This window comes from Armigeres subalbatus, chromosome 2, assembly GCF_024139115.2.
Source record: "Armigeres subalbatus isolate Guangzhou_Male chromosome 2, GZ_Asu_2, whole genome shotgun sequence".
Taxonomy (NCBI): Eukaryota; Metazoa; Arthropoda; class Insecta; order Diptera; family Culicidae; genus Armigeres; species Armigeres subalbatus.
In genome coordinates, this window is record NC_085140.1 from 427,655,633 (window position 1) to 427,673,091 (window position 17,459).

General features: G+C 40.5%; 1 protein-coding gene across 1 annotated transcript in view; it reads left to right on the top strand.

The window, feature by feature from the left end:
* The window catches only part of LOC134213549 (centaurin-gamma-1A), a 103,751-nt gene that overhangs the window by 59,464 nt on the left and 26,828 nt on the right, over nucleotides 1-17,459 (top strand). Inside the window, exon 2 of the mRNA XM_062692690.1 lies at nucleotides 6,671-6,903. Coding sequence (XP_062548674.1) covers nucleotides 6,671-6,903 — 233 coding nt within the window. The remainder of the gene's footprint in view (nucleotides 1-6,670; nucleotides 6,904-17,459) is intronic.

Sequence of the window (17,459 nt, forward strand, 5' to 3'; positions counted from 1 at the left end):
TGAACTTGAACATGTCCTTTTGGGGGAACCACAACAGGCCCAATGTTCTGATTGCTTGCGAACGATCGATCTCTAATTCTACAGATGTTTTCCACAAAACTTCGGAAACTTTCGCACGATAAAACCTGCAGATTTCACGATCCCTATCAGCTTGTTTTGACCATTGTGCTGTGGTTCTTGTGTCCAGAGATGACGTCTCGGGAGTGCCTTTTAGAACGACTAGCACAGCTAGTGGATGGCGATGATCTTCGTCGATGGCTAGCGGATTTAGCATGCGAGCAGCGTGGAACGATGAACGATGACCTTGCCAGCCCGTTATCGGGTGGGTTGGTATTTCCGGTCATCTGGGTGGATCCATATTTGTCGGAACATTTTCTCTGCTTCGGCGGTAATGGCGAAAAGAGGCAGACGGAAGTTGACGATGGTCGAAAAAAAGGCTGGTCTACGCCAAGATTCGTTGAGCACCACACGTTTTTTGATAGTCCTATTCTCCGGGGACTGATGGATATGGTGGGGAAGGAAATACTGAAGGCTACGCGACACGACAGACACCTCTTTCATTTAATCCAAGCTCTCGTATTCACTCATGACCTGCATGTCAGGCACATCTGTGACGAATATCTTCATTGACAGCGAACTTTTTTTTCATTTGTTCGAAATCTCCGGACCAATACGCGAATCTTCAAGCATTGATAACTCTTCTAGCTGATTTTCCGTATTTTTGGACGAGGATCCAGAATATATAAAAATCGATTCCTAATATATAAAAAATTTGGTCAAAAATGTCACATGTGCAGTTTTTTCAAACAAACGTTGGATTTGTTATCAACGTCTTTCACTTTAATCACTGCGGTTGACAGAATAACTGTTGACTGTCGAGCTTGGGAGACGACAATACAATTTAAATTTCACTGAGTAGATGAAAGTTCGCGTGTGGATGGAAGGTTCACAACGAAATGGACCGACGGGACTGAATAATTTGGAAGAGAACTACCGACTGCAAGCGAAACTTGCTGACCGTTAGTGAGTCTCCGCGGGCTCCGCGAGCCTTCGACACGACTTGGAATGAAGGGCGACATTTGACACGATTGCAAGGAATAGGCCTTTTCACGAGACGTTTAAAATCAGCTGACTTTATCGTCAATTGACAGTTCAATAGAGATGAGTGACGTTTAGCGCTCGCACACTAATGTGCAATTCGGAATGTGTAAATACATGTTTGTTTTCCTTCTGCTCATAACCTCAAAATTGATCGGGTCATTACAATGGTTGCAAAGGAGTCAAAAAATATATGGAAATATACTCATTTTAACCCAAGCTTTGCTAAGTTGCACCATCTATGAGTGTTTGTTTTCCTTTATCGCCACTCACCAGGGATTGAATCCTAAAGAGAAAGAGCAAGTCTCTCACTTATTATCTCTGTATACATATACGATATGTAGCATACCGCGAGAGACTTTTTTCGCAAGCTGTCATGATAGAGAACTGATTCGAGATGCTATACCCCATGATAAATTTCTTTTAGAAAGCTCCAAATGCGGGGAGCACTGGCTCTGATGATGCATTTCAACTTTTTTTTGTCTTTATTAGGGAGACTTTCAGCCCGAGGCTGGCTCGTCTCCGTGCATTTCAACTTGTTCTACACAGCTGTGCAGTAACCAACACGAAATGAGCGAAAACAAAGCGAGAATCACCATTTTTTCTTTGGGGGCTGCCTATCCGATTTTGTTTTTTCGCACTTGTATACAAGTTTGATAATTTTTTTTATCATGGCTTGTTATGATTCGGAACAGTTTTTGCCTCTCTTTTATCGTTGTTCGTTATCTATTGAGAGCGATTTCTGCAAACCCTGCCACTCACACATTCGGACGTGAGAATCTCAATACCAAATTTTAAAAACGACTTGTCTGCTTTTGTAAACAAACATTCAAACATCGATTTGATGAATCGGAGAGCACTCCCACGCAAACCAACATCATCAACAGGTAGCAGAAGCCTCATCTAACGCATTGATGTCGCTGATTTGCATGGGAGTGCTCTCAGATTCGTCAAATTAAAGTTTGAATCTCTGTTTACAAAAGCAGATAAGTCGGTTTTAAAATTTGGTATTGCAGATTCTCACGTCCGAATGTGGGAGTGGCGATAAAAGGAAAACAAACGGTGTCAGGCCATTTGGCCGAACTGGTCGTTTGGCCGAATAGTTATAAAAATTGACCTCAGTTTACGAGTGGGCCTTCTTGCTACTTCCTTCTTCTTTCTTTTTCTTTTTTCCTTCTTCCTTCCTCCTTATTCCTTCTTCTTTTTTCCATCCTCCCTTCTTCTTTATTCCTCCTCTCTTCTTCTTTCTTCCTTGTCCCTTCTTCTTTCTTTCTTCTTTCTTCCTTCTATCTTCTTTCTTCCTTCTATCTTCTTCCTTCAACCTTCTTCGCTCTTCCTTCCTCCTTCGTTTTCTTCCTTCTTCATTCTTCTTTTTTATTTCTTTCTTTCTTCTTCTTCCTTCTTCATTTTTCCTTCTTCGCTCCTCCTTCTTCCTCATCCCTTCTCCTTCTTTCTTCCTTCCTTCTTCTTTCTTCCTTCTTCCTTCTACCTTCTTCTGTCTTTCTTATTACTTCTTCCTTCGTTTTTGTTCCTTCTTCTTTCTTTCTTTTTCCTTCTTCCTTCTTTCTTCTTCCACTCAGCGAACTGGACTGTCGAAATTCATAACTGGCGCCTTATGAATCTTCGACTGATTATTCCACCCATAGTGCTTCTTATACGCAGTTACCTTCCCGAGTATTCAAGCGTCGATGGGCGTGTGGTCTACATACCGGCCTCCCGACCCCGACGTCCCTGGTTCGAACTCAGGCTGCCTCACTTTACTTTTTTCAATTGAAAATCATCATTCATAAGACAACATATTGAAACTCATACCGATTCCTTGTGGCAAATTTTCATAAGGCGTTTGATTGAAAATCATACGTCCATTTTCCTCAGTGTCCTTCTTCCTTATTTCATCTTCCTTCTTCCTTCTTCCTTCTTCTATTTTCTTGCTTCCTTCTTCCTTCCTCCTTCTTCCTTCTTCCTTATTCCTTATTCCTTCTTCCTTACTCCTTCTTCCTTCTTCCTTTTTCCTTCTTCCTGCTTCCTTCTTCCTTCTTCCTTCTTCCTTCTTCCTTCTTCCTTCTTCAATATTCCTTCTTCCATCTTCCTTTTTCCTTCATCCTTCGTAAGGAAACGTATTTCAACTATTCGGCCAAACGGCATTTGGCCAAATGGCGTTCGGCCAAATGAACCTTTCGGCCAAATGACATTCGGCCAAACGACATTCGGCCAAACGACATTCGGCCAAACGGCATTCGGCCAAATGACCCTAAACCAAACAAACACTCCTAGATGGTGCAACTCAGCAAAGCTTGTACCCAACATGTTTGAGAAAGAGAGCAAAGGGAACAGCAGCGACAATCGTCCTCTATGGTTTATTACCTCTATTGTATTACTGAATGTGGTTGAAGTTTTCAACTATCTATTTTGAAAATATTCAAATTAGTGCAAATTCTATGGTTTCGGCTGATTACTATCTCTCACTTAACAATTGATAAGGGCCTACAATAAAAAGTAAACAAGTCCAATTTTATTACCCTTGGATACCATCCTCTAATAGCTACTAATCGTATAAAAATCCTCCACATCTTCATCTTCATCCACATCTTCAAATGAATTCATAAGAAAAAAAAACCTATTTTCGTTTGGGCCTACAACGTGTTATTTTCAAAATATGTTTGGTCCACCCTTAAAAACGGCCAAGCCACTCGTTTTTATCTGTCAGGGATAAGCCTTCTCAAATTTCGGGCCGATAACGGAATTTTTCTCCGAACCGTCATCGGCTCGAGCTCTTCTTCTTCTTCTTTTTCTTCTTCTTTTATGAGTTGTTATCACTCGCGTTCATCCAGCAAACACAGAATGACTTATCATGAAGACCTATTCCGGAGAAAAAATGAAAATAGACTTAAATGTTTCTTTTATAGATTTCGACAAAGAGTGTTGATTATGTGTCTAAAAGCACTAAGATTATATGCTCTTTGAAATATCATAAACCTGCGAAATGGAAATTGAAATTGAGATGCATTTTTATCAAACGGCATTTTCTCAATGTTTACGTTATGGTTTTAAGTCCTTTTCAAATGTTAAGCGAGATCTATAGCAATTTTTGCTCCATGTATTTCCTTCAGATTTTGTTAATTTATCAGCCGCTCTATCAAAGAACGGATAAAATAAAAGAATAACTAAGTTTTATGGCAATAACTTCAAATAAATAAATAATTCCCTTGATGTGTATCCTAAGGCTAAAAATAGAGTGAATAATCGGATTATCTACTCAGTACTTGTTCCCGTGTGTTGTAGTACTTTTACTGTTCTATTTTAGTTGCCAACCATCTTTCTTTACCCTCGAATCCAACCAGAAGCTAGTCTGATCAATTATTCAAATCCTAAACCATTCATTCACTTGTCTTGCTTGCTATTTTCGCGTGCAACGTAGTTCTTGGGAGTAGATATACAACGCTCTACAGCGAAGCACCTATTCCACGACCACAGTCATTCATCGAATAATAAATAGCGCCAGATAATTGCACCACGAAGCTGAAAGCAATCGATCTCTTTTATACAGTGAATGAGAACACGCGCGTCGTCGTTGGCAAAAATGACGCCTTTGCTAAATAAAGTGGCTAATAACATCAACAGATGCCGATGTCACGCCACTTAGTGGCTAAGCCGATGACTGGTAGGGAATGGTTCCAACAGATTCCTGAGCAGAGTCCATCATCATATTCATGTTCTCGAATGTAAAATTAATCTTGATTTAAGTATTTTAAGTTTTATTACGTTTTCATAGTAGTTCATACAAAATTTGACTACAGATTGCCATTTATAACCACAGCTAAGAATTTAGTTTCCAGTTTGCTATCCAACAGAACTCGGCAAGTCAGAAAAGGCGGTGACCTCCCTTATAAAAGGGTCCCCAGAGGGATGAAAATTTCACGAGTTGGTCGTGAAAATTAATGCGCTTCGTTGGCGCTTTCTTTGCGTTTTCTGTTCCATTCCAAGTTGGTTCACTTTTGCACGCGTCGCGCGCTCGCATGCCGAGCAGAGAGGCGGGAGCTTTATGGATTTACTGTTGCTTTTAGCGAAATTGCTTGTGCAAAGCTCTGGCTCCGAGTGTGGCTTTGGTGGGAGGATAAAATTAGCTTGACTGAGCGAATTTGCACCAGAGTTATGGTGGTGCCTTTCGTCCTTCAACCTTGTTTGAACTTATTATAGCTTTACAGTCGTTGCACTGGCAGTAGAAGATAGTCAGTAGCCACCGCACAATGATGTTGCATTTATGGTTTTATTGCCATCACCCATCATAAGGTACTACAATGGTCGAATATAGTCAACAGAAGACGGTAGAGTTACATTTTATATTGTGGGTCTAATAAACAGATGTGTTGACTGTGACCTTGATGTTTTGGTTTTCCGCATTTGGAACTTGATGATTTTTTATTTGATAAACGGGCACTAAGGGGAGCTGGGTATAACACTGAATTAGTTTCTGATGTTTCTGTCGTTTCAAAATTAATTTATATTTTTGTTTACATGTTTTGGTTCCTCTTAATTCCGAAATGTTTTCTGTAGGAGGCAGTCAAAGAATCTTACCAATTTCTTTAATCTGAATTAGATCTATTCATAAAATGAACAAAATTTTAAATTTTTTTTCCAATTGCAATGCACTTTTAGCTTATTTTCCTCTCGTCTATTTTTCGCCCATCATTTGTTAGTGCCCTGCCTCTAACTTTTATGCAACGGCCCATATGAATCTACCTGTACTCGTCATTACTTGTCGAAACAGCAAAGCAATAAAACCTTATTCTCCGAAAACGGTTCACCACCGAAGTGCTAAAAGTTAACCTCAATTGGACCAACCAACTGACAGAATTGTATCCGCACCATCGCCGCACTGTGGATTCTCCTCGTTTTTATGGCTTTACGATCCTGTTGATTGTTTTACGACTGACGACGTTCCAACTGGCTCTATGCACCATAGAGTAACGACTTTTCCTTCATAGTTTGGAATACTCGGCTCCCTCCGTCTGGGGGTAATGACGATCACAATGCCTCCCTAAACCAGAACAAATTTGACCAGACCAGACCACCCGTTGCTGCCGTTGTTTGTCGGATGTCATGAGCTTTTCAAAAAATTAAAAACAAATTTCAAGCATCTTGTTCCCTAATTTTTCAGTTGTCACTGCACTGCTGCTTACTTATACATATAGGTGCTGTGTGGACATATCAAAACATCATCTAACTTTGATTAACTACAAGCGGATTTACAACGGGTCCAGCAACCCCTCCGATTTCCCCCGAATCTCAAAAAGACACCCGAAACGTGTGACACACCGGAGATTGACACTTGAAAAGAAGTGTTAATGAAACTTGTTTCCCATGGCCCCTGGACCAACACCACCGTCATCAAGACGCCGCTCGTCTTAATGAAATTATTCCCAAAGTCATTGTGTTCGCTTTTCATCAACACCTTGTTTGATACAGTTCCAACCTTGCGGAAAGGGGGATAAAACCCGTTTCCGAAAATCCTTTTATTCAATTTTGCTAAAATTTTCTTCCTGTTCTTTTTCCTTTCTCTTTTTCCGCGCAGATTCCTTCGTCAACAGTCAGGAGTGGACGATCTCACGGTCGGTGCCGGACATTCGACTGGGGATCGTGGGCAGTCTCAGTTCGGGCAAGTCGGCGCTGGTCCACCGATACCTGACCGGATCGTACATGCAGGAGGAATCGCCCGAGGGTGGCCGCTTCAAGAAGGAAATCCAAATCGACAACCAGAGCTACCTGCTGCTGATACGGGACGAGGGCGGCCCACCGGAGATGCAGGTTGGTTCGATATTTTATACGCGGAACAAAATGAGAGTGCTATCATCCATCGATACTATCCTTAGCTGGGATATCAATTTCCCATACCCATTACCACTGAAGAAAAAAAACACAATCAACCTTCACGTCGTCGTCGTCGTCAGTCGTGCATTTAATGGCACAGTTTCCCACAGCTAATTTTGTTTGCCGAGTGCAAACAGAAGCCCCACCATCAGCAGTATCATCGAACGACGAAGACCGCTCGATTCCTTCAACTTTCACCTTCTTCTGTGAACCGTCGAACTTTGTCGTTTCCTAGAAGAAGCGACCAAAACGGATCGCGAAGCAGGAGTGACATCAAGCTCTCCATTTCTAATGCTGGTGGCTCGTGAACCGTACTTCCGCTTCGTTCTGCCACTGATATCGTATCCAAAAAGCATTACACAGCACCAGGGTTGGGAAGCAATGACACTTGTTTACTCTCCCACGTCGGGTCGTACCTATCTTAATGGTTTCGACGGAAGTACGGGGTTGGACTTTTCTTATACTGTGTATCAAGTATGATATCATAAAATAAAATTTGAAATCGAAAAATTGCGTTTATTGTTCAGTAGAAGGAAAGTCCAACCCCGTACTGCTAAGGGGCTATCCATATACCACGTGGACAGGTTTTGGTCAGTATGGACAGCCCCTAACCGGTTTTAATTAAATTGCTCCTAGAATTTTTGAGAAGAGTTTTAAAAAACTTCCCGTATGCTTCCCCATGCAATATTTTTCAAATATCATCCTTCGACTTCTTCTTCTTCATGCAACCTTTAATCGTCAATTAACTGACTGCACATGAGCTCAGCTGAACCCGGGGCACCTGGCGCCCGTATTCAATGTCACTCCTGTAGAAAAGATATTGACCAAGCTTCCATTTACGGTAGCGCTCACCTTTGATGCTAATCGATTTCATGTGGCCAACAACTGAACGGAGCGTGGTGCAGCTCCGCATAAGTTGGCGCTACAGCACTGAATGGGTTGTCTCCATGTGGGTGAGTGACGGGCTGGTAATGAAAACTGGAGCACCTCGACAAAACAGTGCGCCGGTGTCGTATAAATATCTTCCACAGCAGTAGACGCCACTTGACACACTGCACTGAACGGTATGAATGTGAGATAGAATTAGAAAAATAATTTTACTACTCGAGCAGACATCAAGTGCTGTTGTACTCGCTTTGTTTGCAAATATCGAGTGTTTGATATTCAATCTTGACTATGAACATTGAACAAGTGTTCCATTAGCGTGATTTATGACAAACTACAATGGGAGACATGTAGCCCTTTTTAGATAATTAACAAGACATTCTGAAGAATTTCCCGATGGAAATTCCGATGAATTTCCCGATGGAAATTCCGATGAATTTCCCGATGGAAATTCCGAAGAATTTCCCGATGGAAATTCCGAAGAATTTCCCGATGGAAATTCCGAAGAATTTCCCGATGGAAATTCCGAAGAATTTCCCGATGGAAATTCCGAAGAATTTCCCGATGGAAATTCCGAAGAATTTTTCGATGGAAATTCCGAAGAATTTCCCGAAGGAAATTCCGAAGAATTTCTCGATGGAAATTCCAAAGAATTTCCCGAAGGAAATTCCGAAGAATTTCCCGAAGGAAATTCCGAAGAATTTCCCGAAGGAAGTTCCGAAGAATTTCCCGAAGGAAATTCCGAAGAATTTCCCGAAGGAAATTCCGAAGAATTTCCCGAAGGAAATTCCGAAGAATTTCCCGAAGGAAATTCCGAAGAATTTCCCGAAGGAAATTCCGAAGAATTTCCCGAAGGAAATTAAGAAGAATTTGCCGAAGGAAAATAAGAAGAAATTTCCGAAGGAAATTCCGAAGAATTTCCCGAAGGAAATGCCGAAGAATTTTTCGAAGGAAATGCCGAAGAATTTCCCGAAGGGAATGCCGAAGAATTTCCCGAAGGAAATTCCAAAGAATTTCCCGAAAGAAATTCCAAAGAATTTCCCGAAAGAAATTCCAAAGAATTTCCCGAAGGAAATTCCAAAGAATTTCCCGAAGGAAATTCCGAGGAATTTTCCGAAGAATTTCCCGAAGGAAATCCCGAAGCATTTCCCGAAGGATATTCCGAAGAATTTCCCGAAGTTAATTCCGAAGAATTTCCCGAAGGAAATTCCAAAGAATTTCCCGAAGAAAATTCCAAAGAATTTCCCGAAGGAAATTCCAAAGAATTTCCCGAAGGAAATTCCAAGAATTTCCCGAAGGAAATTCCGAAGAATTTCCCGAAGGAAATTCCGAAGAATTTCCCGAATTAAATTCCGAAGAATTTCCCAAGGAAATTCCAAAGAATTTCCCGAAGGAAATTCCGAACAATTTCCCGAAAGAAATTTTCCGATTTCCAATTTCCCGAGGGAAATTCCGAAGTATTTTCTGAGGGAAATTCCGAAGAATTTCCCGAAGGAAATTCCGAAGAATTTCCCGAAGAACTTCCCAAAGGAAATTTCGAAGAACTTCCCGAAGGAAATTTCGAAGAATTTCCCGAAAGAAATTTCGAAGAATTTCCCATAGGAAATTCCGAAGAATTTCCCGAAGGAAATTCCGAAGAATTTCTTGAAGGAAATTCCGAAGAATTTCCCGAAGGAAATTCCGAAGAATTTCCCGAATGAAATTCCGAAGGAAATTCCGAAGAATTTCCCGAAGGAAATACCGAAGAATTTCCCGAAGGAAATTCCGAAGAATTTTCGAAGGAAATTCCGAAGAACTTTCGAAGGAAATTCCGAAGAATTTCCCGAAGGAAATTCCAAAGAATTTCCCGAAGGAAATTCCGAAGAATTTCCCGAAGGAAATTCCAAAGGATTTCCCGAAGGAAATTCCAAAGAATTTCCCGAAGGAAATTCCAAAGAATTTCCCGAAAGAAATTCCAATGATTTTCGCGAAGGAAATTGCAATGATTTTCGCGAAGGAAATTTCAAAGCAGGAAGGAAGGAAATTCCAAAGAATTTTCCGAAATTCCTAAGAGTTTCCCGATGAAAGAGTTTCCCGAAAGAAATTCCGAAGAATTTCCCGGACAAATGGAACAATTGCTCGTAAATATCGTGATGAACTTTATAATTTAAAAAAATCACGTTGATAAAGATTAAAAAAAAAAAAAATTGCTCGTAAAAATTCCGTAAAATTTCCTTCCAAAAATGTGCCAGTTTGGGCTTAAATTTTTTGACCAAAATACTTTTTTTTTGTAATGCGCGCCTCCTATACGCTAGAATTTCTCGTGAATTTTTTTTATTGGGGATTCCAAATAATTTTTGATGGAACGAACTCACCAAATATAAGGCATGATGTGGCTTAAAGCAGGGATCTCATTAATAAGACGTTAGGAGTTTTTATCAATATATTTCCTAGATAGACTATGGAAAAGAATTCTAAGCATGAAGATCGATCGATCGTCAGTGAATGCACTAATGTACCAAGTTAATGCATTGATTCTTTTCATTGTGAACAGAATGGAACAGATTCAAATGCTGACAGATGCTCTTGGACTTGGTTTTAAATCTTCAGTTTTCTATATCGGAAAACGACAAACAATGCATAATAGTCCTTCCTTTTCCAATAGCCCTCTAGTTTATTCCTTCGATTTATTCTTCGTCACCCCACCAAGCTGGGCACCTATCTACATGTGTTTTCGCTGTTCAACAACACCACCGCTCACGTCATCATACTTCCGCACTCCGATAGCGCATAACAATAAAAAGTCATTAAAATCAACGAAAATAATACACAAATTGCAACCTAATTGCACGTCGCGATAGCATCGGCGAATGTAAAAAAGGATATGGAAAAAAATCTGCGAATTGAATATGTGTAACAATAACGCATTCAAATCGAACCGATGATCAACAGGGTGGGTCAAATGTTTAGGTTAGCGTGTGCAAGATTTCCTCTATTTCAATCTTGCCTTTGTAGCGAATTTGAACATTTCAAATCATAAATAATAATATTGCTACATTAGAAGATGCACTTACATTTTTGAGCATCTGGAATTCCGCAACCTGACAATCTTTATCCGGTATATTTGCATTTTAAAAACTGTTTGAACTTTGAAACCAATCGACCAAACGAAAAGAAAGTTAGTCTCACCCTAACGATTCGAACTTCGGAGGTCCGAGGGATGAATCGAACACGATGACGCGACGGAGGGAAAATGAATGGCACACGCGTCAGCGGCAGTCTAATTTGCATACTGCAGCATGGAAAATTTCTATTTGCATACCCCATAACGAAGCCCATACGGGACTCGCATCATCTTCCGAATGTAACCATTGCAAAGAGAGTGAAAAAAACATGCATAATGATGCGTTAATTGATTAGGTCTGGGACGTATCGGTTCCATTATTCCGTGCACCCAGTCCCAATAGTGCCCTGGCTGGATGACTTTTGCAGTGCAGAAATTGTGCAACGAATGCAAATGAAGCGAACATTGGCGATCATCTTCATTGTGGAGATAAAAAAGTAGGTATTTTAGCTACGGTTGATTTGCTGTCACGCAAATTATTCGATCGTTGGATGATCCTTAGCACGGTGTTGGCCTGTTGTGTGTCAATGGGGTGGAACTTTAATTTTTTTGAACCGGGAAAACTATTGATACGCATTGTATTTTTACGATTTATTGATTTTTCAGTTACAATCCGCGGAATGGGATTGAATACAGGAGCGCACGGGATATAAATATCCGATTTAGATGCTAATCAGCTGTGCTGTGAATGGATATAGGAATTAACGTCCTAGTTGAATAGTCTGTTCGCGCACCATTTTGGATATGCAAATTGAAATGGAGCTAAAAATTTGTTATTTATCGCTTCATTAATTCGCCGTTGTGTTTATTTCAGTAGAAGGTAAAAACCTCAGTTTTAGGCAATTGTATATTGCTTGCTGTATGAACGGATTATGGCTTATAGTTCGAAGCAAAGCAAAGTTATCTACAGTGGCGTAAGGCACATAACCTTGATAAGATTACTTAAAAAATACTCAGTAGAACGTTGAAATAGAAAACAGACGAGGTTGTTCACCCGGGCAATTGAAATAAATTCAATTTTGCTAAGCGCTCAAAATATTCGCATTTCGCACCCTTCAAAACCCAATTTCTGTTTTCTTTCAAATTAGCCGACAAATTTATAATTCACACCCTAATTGACGTCACGCCAACCACACACACAAACGGGTCCGTTCCGCCTATCTCTTGAAAGCTGGAAGCCGAAAAATGCCAACCAGAACACCGGCCCTGTAATTAAAGAAAATCGCAATTGAAATCTAATCTAATCTCAGGTCCTCGACACCGTATTGCCGCCAGGCTCTTGCTGAAACGCCTGAATGACGCGCGCGTTTGCCGAAGACGATGTCGATGATGCAATCTGACGACGGTGTCTGCTCGGAAGGTGTGATCGAAGTTCCCCCTTCGTGAGTGGGATCCTTGCGAATGGAAAAGCCCGCTGCAACGTTCATATGTAAATATGCTTCCTTCGCCAACAGTAGATCCGATGTTTGCTTCACTTTTGCTTACAAGATGTGTCATTCGAAATATGCATAATAAAGGTTAAAAAGTGTCTGATCTAATTGCGGAATGCAGTTGTTCCTGAAACTGCTAATCCAAGTGACAAAATATCCCACCAATTTGCTTTTGATCACTGCTTGCGATGGATCTTGCGTTCAATGAAACAAGTTTGTTTAGTAATGAATGACCTAACCTCTATGCTCCATTTTCACTTTTTAATATAAAGCATCCTGTAGGTATGTTTGTTGGACCGTCATGTTTGTCGTCAAGTAGCGCTCTTGTTCCGTGAGAGGGAGGCCCACCGACGTCAAAGAACGTGTGTCTCGAGTGCTTCTAGACACGGTCGTGTTGATTGCAGAGCCTCTTTATAGACTGCTTCTGCATTTCACACCCACCTGCGTCGTCTATTCATTCGCAGATGGAAGATGGAATGCAGAAATTTTCAGTTTTGTGGTGTGGGGTAATGACTTGTTGGCCCGAAGCGATTTTAATATCCCGGGAGCGGGATCTACAAGACTGGCTGCGGCACTGGGAGGGTTTAAGCTTCCGCAGGAGTCGAGTTATGCCATATGTCACAATATTGCTCGGTTAGGAGTCTAAAATATTAAAAAATAGAGAGGTGGTACAACAAAGCTTACGAATTGAAGGAAATCTTAAATCCAATTCAAATAAAATCCAAATTCAATTCAAATCCATTAGGATTGGATTTGGATTAAGTTTAGGTTGGACTTGGATTTAGATTGAATATTAATTAAATTAGACTTAGATCAAATTTTGATTTAAATAAGATTGAGTTTGGATAAAAATCGGATTTGGATTGCGGTTCGGAATTGATTGAAAATTAAATTCAAATATAAATCAAATCTTAGTCACATCCAAAGCGCAAACCGAATCCAATTTTAATTCAAATTTAATCTAATTTAAATCCAAATTCAACCCAAATAAAATCTTAATCTAAGCCAAATCCATATCCAAACCAAATCCATATCCAATCGAACTTCTATCCAAATTCAAATCCAATCCAATCCAATCTAAATCCAAATTTAATCCATATCCAAATCCAATCCCAATCCAATCCAAATCCAATCCAAATCCAATCCAAATCCAATCCAAATCCAATCCAAATCCAATCCAAATCCAATCCAAATCCAATCCAAATCCAATCCAAATCCAATCCAAATCCAAATCCAATCCAAATCCAATCCAAGTCCAATCCAAATCCAATCCAAATCCAATCCAAATCCAATCCAAATCCAATCCAAATCCAATCCAAATCCAATCCAAACCAATCCAAACCAATCCAAACCAATCCAAACCAATCCAAACCAATCCAAACCAATCCACATCCAAACCAAACCAATCCAAACCAATCCAATTTCAATCCAAACCAATCCAAACCAATCCAAACCAATTCAAACCAATCCAAACCAAACCAATCCAAACCAATCCAAGTCCAATCCAAATCTAATCCAAACCAATCCAAACCAACCAAACCAATCCAAACCAATCCAAACCAATCCAAACCAATCCAAACCAATCCAAACCAATCCAAATCGAACCCCAACCAATCCAAACCAATCCAAACCAACCAAACCAATCCAAACCAATCCAAACCAATCCAAACCAATCCAAACCAATCCAAACCAATCCAAACCAATCCAAACCAATCCAAACCAAACCAATCCAAACCAATCCAAGTCCAATCCAAACCAATCCAACCAATCCAAACCAACCAAACCAATCCAAACCAATCCAAATCCAATCCAAACCAATCCAAACCAATCCAAACCAATCCAAACCAATCCAAACCAATCCAAACCAATCCAAACCAATCCACATCCAAACCAAACCAATCCAACCAATCCAATTTCAATCCAAACCAATCCAAACCAACCAAACCAATTCAAACCAATCCAAACCAATCCAAACCAATCCAAACCAATCCAAACAAAATTCAAACCAATCCAAACCAATCCAAACCAATCCAAACCAATCCAAACCAATCCAAACCAATCCAAACCAATCCAAACCAATCCAAACCAATCCAAACCAATCCACATCCAATCCAAACCAATCCAAACCAACCAAACCAATCCAAACCAATCCAAACCAATCCAAACCAATCCAAACCAAACCAATCCAAACCAATCCAAATCCAATACAAACCAAACCAATCCAAACCAATCCAAACCAATCCAAACCAATCCAAACCAATCCAAACCAATCCAAACCAATCCAAACCAATCCAAACCAACCAAACCAACCAAACCAATCCAAACCAACCAAACCAATCCAAACCAATCCAAACCAATCCAAACCAATCCAAACCAACCAAACCAATCCAAACCAATCCAAACCAATCCAAACCAACCAAACCAACCAAACCAATCCAAATCCAATCCAAACCAATCCAAACCAATCCAAACCAATCCAAACCAATCCAAACCAATCCAAACCAACCAAACCAATCCAAACCAATCCAAACCAATCCAAACCAATCCAAACCAATCCAAACCAATCCAAACCAATCCAAACCAATCCAAACCAAACCAATCCAAACCAATCCAAACCAATCCAAACCAATCCAAACCAATCCAGATCCAATCCAAGTCCAATCCAAACGCAATCCAAACCAACCAATCCAAACCAATCCAAACCAATCCAAACCAACCAAACCAATCCAAACCAACCAAACCAAACCAAACCAATCCAAACCAATCCAAACCAATCCAAACCAATCCAAACCAATCCACATCCAATCCAAACCAATCCAAACCAACCAAACCCAATCCAAACCAATCCAAACCAATCCAAACCAATCCAAACCAATCCAAACCAATCCAAAACCAATCCAAACCAATCCAAACCAATCCAAACCAATCCAAACCAATCCAAACCAATCCAAACCAATCCAAATCCAATCCAAACCAATCCAAACCAATCCAAACCAATCCAAACCAATCCAAACCAATCCAAACCAATCCAAACCAATCCAAACCAATCCAAACCAATCCCAAACCAATCCAAACCAACCAAACCAATCCAAACCAACCAAACCAATCCAAACCAATCCAAACCAATCCAAACCAATCCAAACCAATCCAAACCAATCCAAACCAACCAAACCAATCCAAACCAATCCAGATCCAATCCAAGTCCAATCCAAGTCCAATCCAAACGCAACCAAACCAAACCCAATCCAATCCAATCCAAACCAATCCAAACCAATCCAAACCAATCCAAACCAATCCAAACCACATCCAATCCAAACCAATCCAAACCAATCCAAACCAATCCAAACCAATCCAAACCAATCCAAACCAATCCAAACCAATCCAAACCAATCCAAATCCAATCCAACCAACCAAACCAATCCAAACCAATCCAAACCAATCCAAACCAATCCAAACCAATCCAAACCAATCCAAACCAATCCAAACCAACCAAACCAATCCAAACCAATCCAATCCAATCCAAATCCAATCCAAATCCAATCCACATCCAATCCAAATCCAATCCAAATCCAATCCAATCCAAATCCAATCCAAATCCAATCCAAATCCAATCCAAAACCAATCCAAATCCAATCCAAATCCAATCCAAATCCAATCCAAATCCAATCCAAATCCAATCCAAATCCAATCCAAAACCAATCCAAATCCAATCCAAATCCAATCCAAATCCAATCCAAATCCAATCCAAATCCAATATAAATCCAATCCAAATTCAATTCAAATTCAATTCAAATCCAATTCAAATTCAATCCAAATCCAATTCAAACCAATCCCAATCCAATACAAATACAATCCAAATATAATCTCATCCAATCTTAATCTAATCCAAATCCAATCCAAATCCAATCCAAATCCAATCCAAATCGAAAGTTAAACCAAATCATTTCAATTCCAATTAGCTAAATCTCCGATCTAACTAACATTCAGATATTTATTATAGAGATATCTTAGGTCTAAGGCCTTTATATCTTCAAATATTTCAATTTTACTTGATGATTTTATAAAAAATATTTCCAAGTGAGCTCATATTTTGCTTGACATAATCCAATATCTTCTGCTGCAATATGAGAAGAGCTTATTCTTTCAACACACATTCCAAAATGTTCTTCATTCAAGTTGCCAACACTATAGTCTGGAGAGGATACCCTCTTCTGCGGGCAGCGAACTTTTTCTTCACCTGCCCAGTCAATACAGCAGAGCGCCAGACCAGCAGCGGACGACGCATAGTGCAATGAATGATTCATCAACCCGTGCTCGTTCTACTCGCGCGGTCCGCCTGCAGAAGGAAACACACAAGTCTCGTATTATGGCAGTGGCGTTGGTTCTTCGAGGTAAATACGACCACGTCGCATTTTGTAAGTCGCATCAACAAGAGCACAACTCTCGACGAGAGGGTGGGTGGGTTACCGATGATGAACCGTGCTGACGCTCTGGTGTGGCGCCTGCGCCTTATGCAAATTTTGGTTGTTTTCCAAATACTCGAAATAGGTAAAAGGTGAAATATCAACCTCCTCAAGTCCGGCAGACTCGGTGGCGAGCGGCTAGACAACTTCCTGTGCCGACGTGACGCCTTGTCGCATGTATAACCCAGGTTTGCTGCCACAGTCAGTCAGTCAAGTTCAATGTTTCCAGTAGTGAAGTTCACGGTTTACAACCCCCTGCTTTTGGAGTGTAGTGCGAAAGGGGTCATCGTGCTGTAACCGTTACAGGCAGGCGACAAACGCAGCCACGAATTGCACAATTTGTAAGTTATTGCAACCATTCGAAACGGAAGTCTTCATTAGCGCCGTTGTTTTGGGTGGAAGCATTGTCGAAAAAATGGCCATTAGCCGGGAACAATGAGGTACGCGATGCGGGGTCGTTTCGGGCGTAAATCATCGCCCGGCTGACAGATCGCATGGGGTGCCGAATGATTTGTGTTTATTTGTTTTTGAGGTTGGTTTTTCCAAAAAAAAAAAGCGATTCACCGAAAACCCAGGAAGTTGTTACAATTTTGCGCTTTGGTTACCTATAAC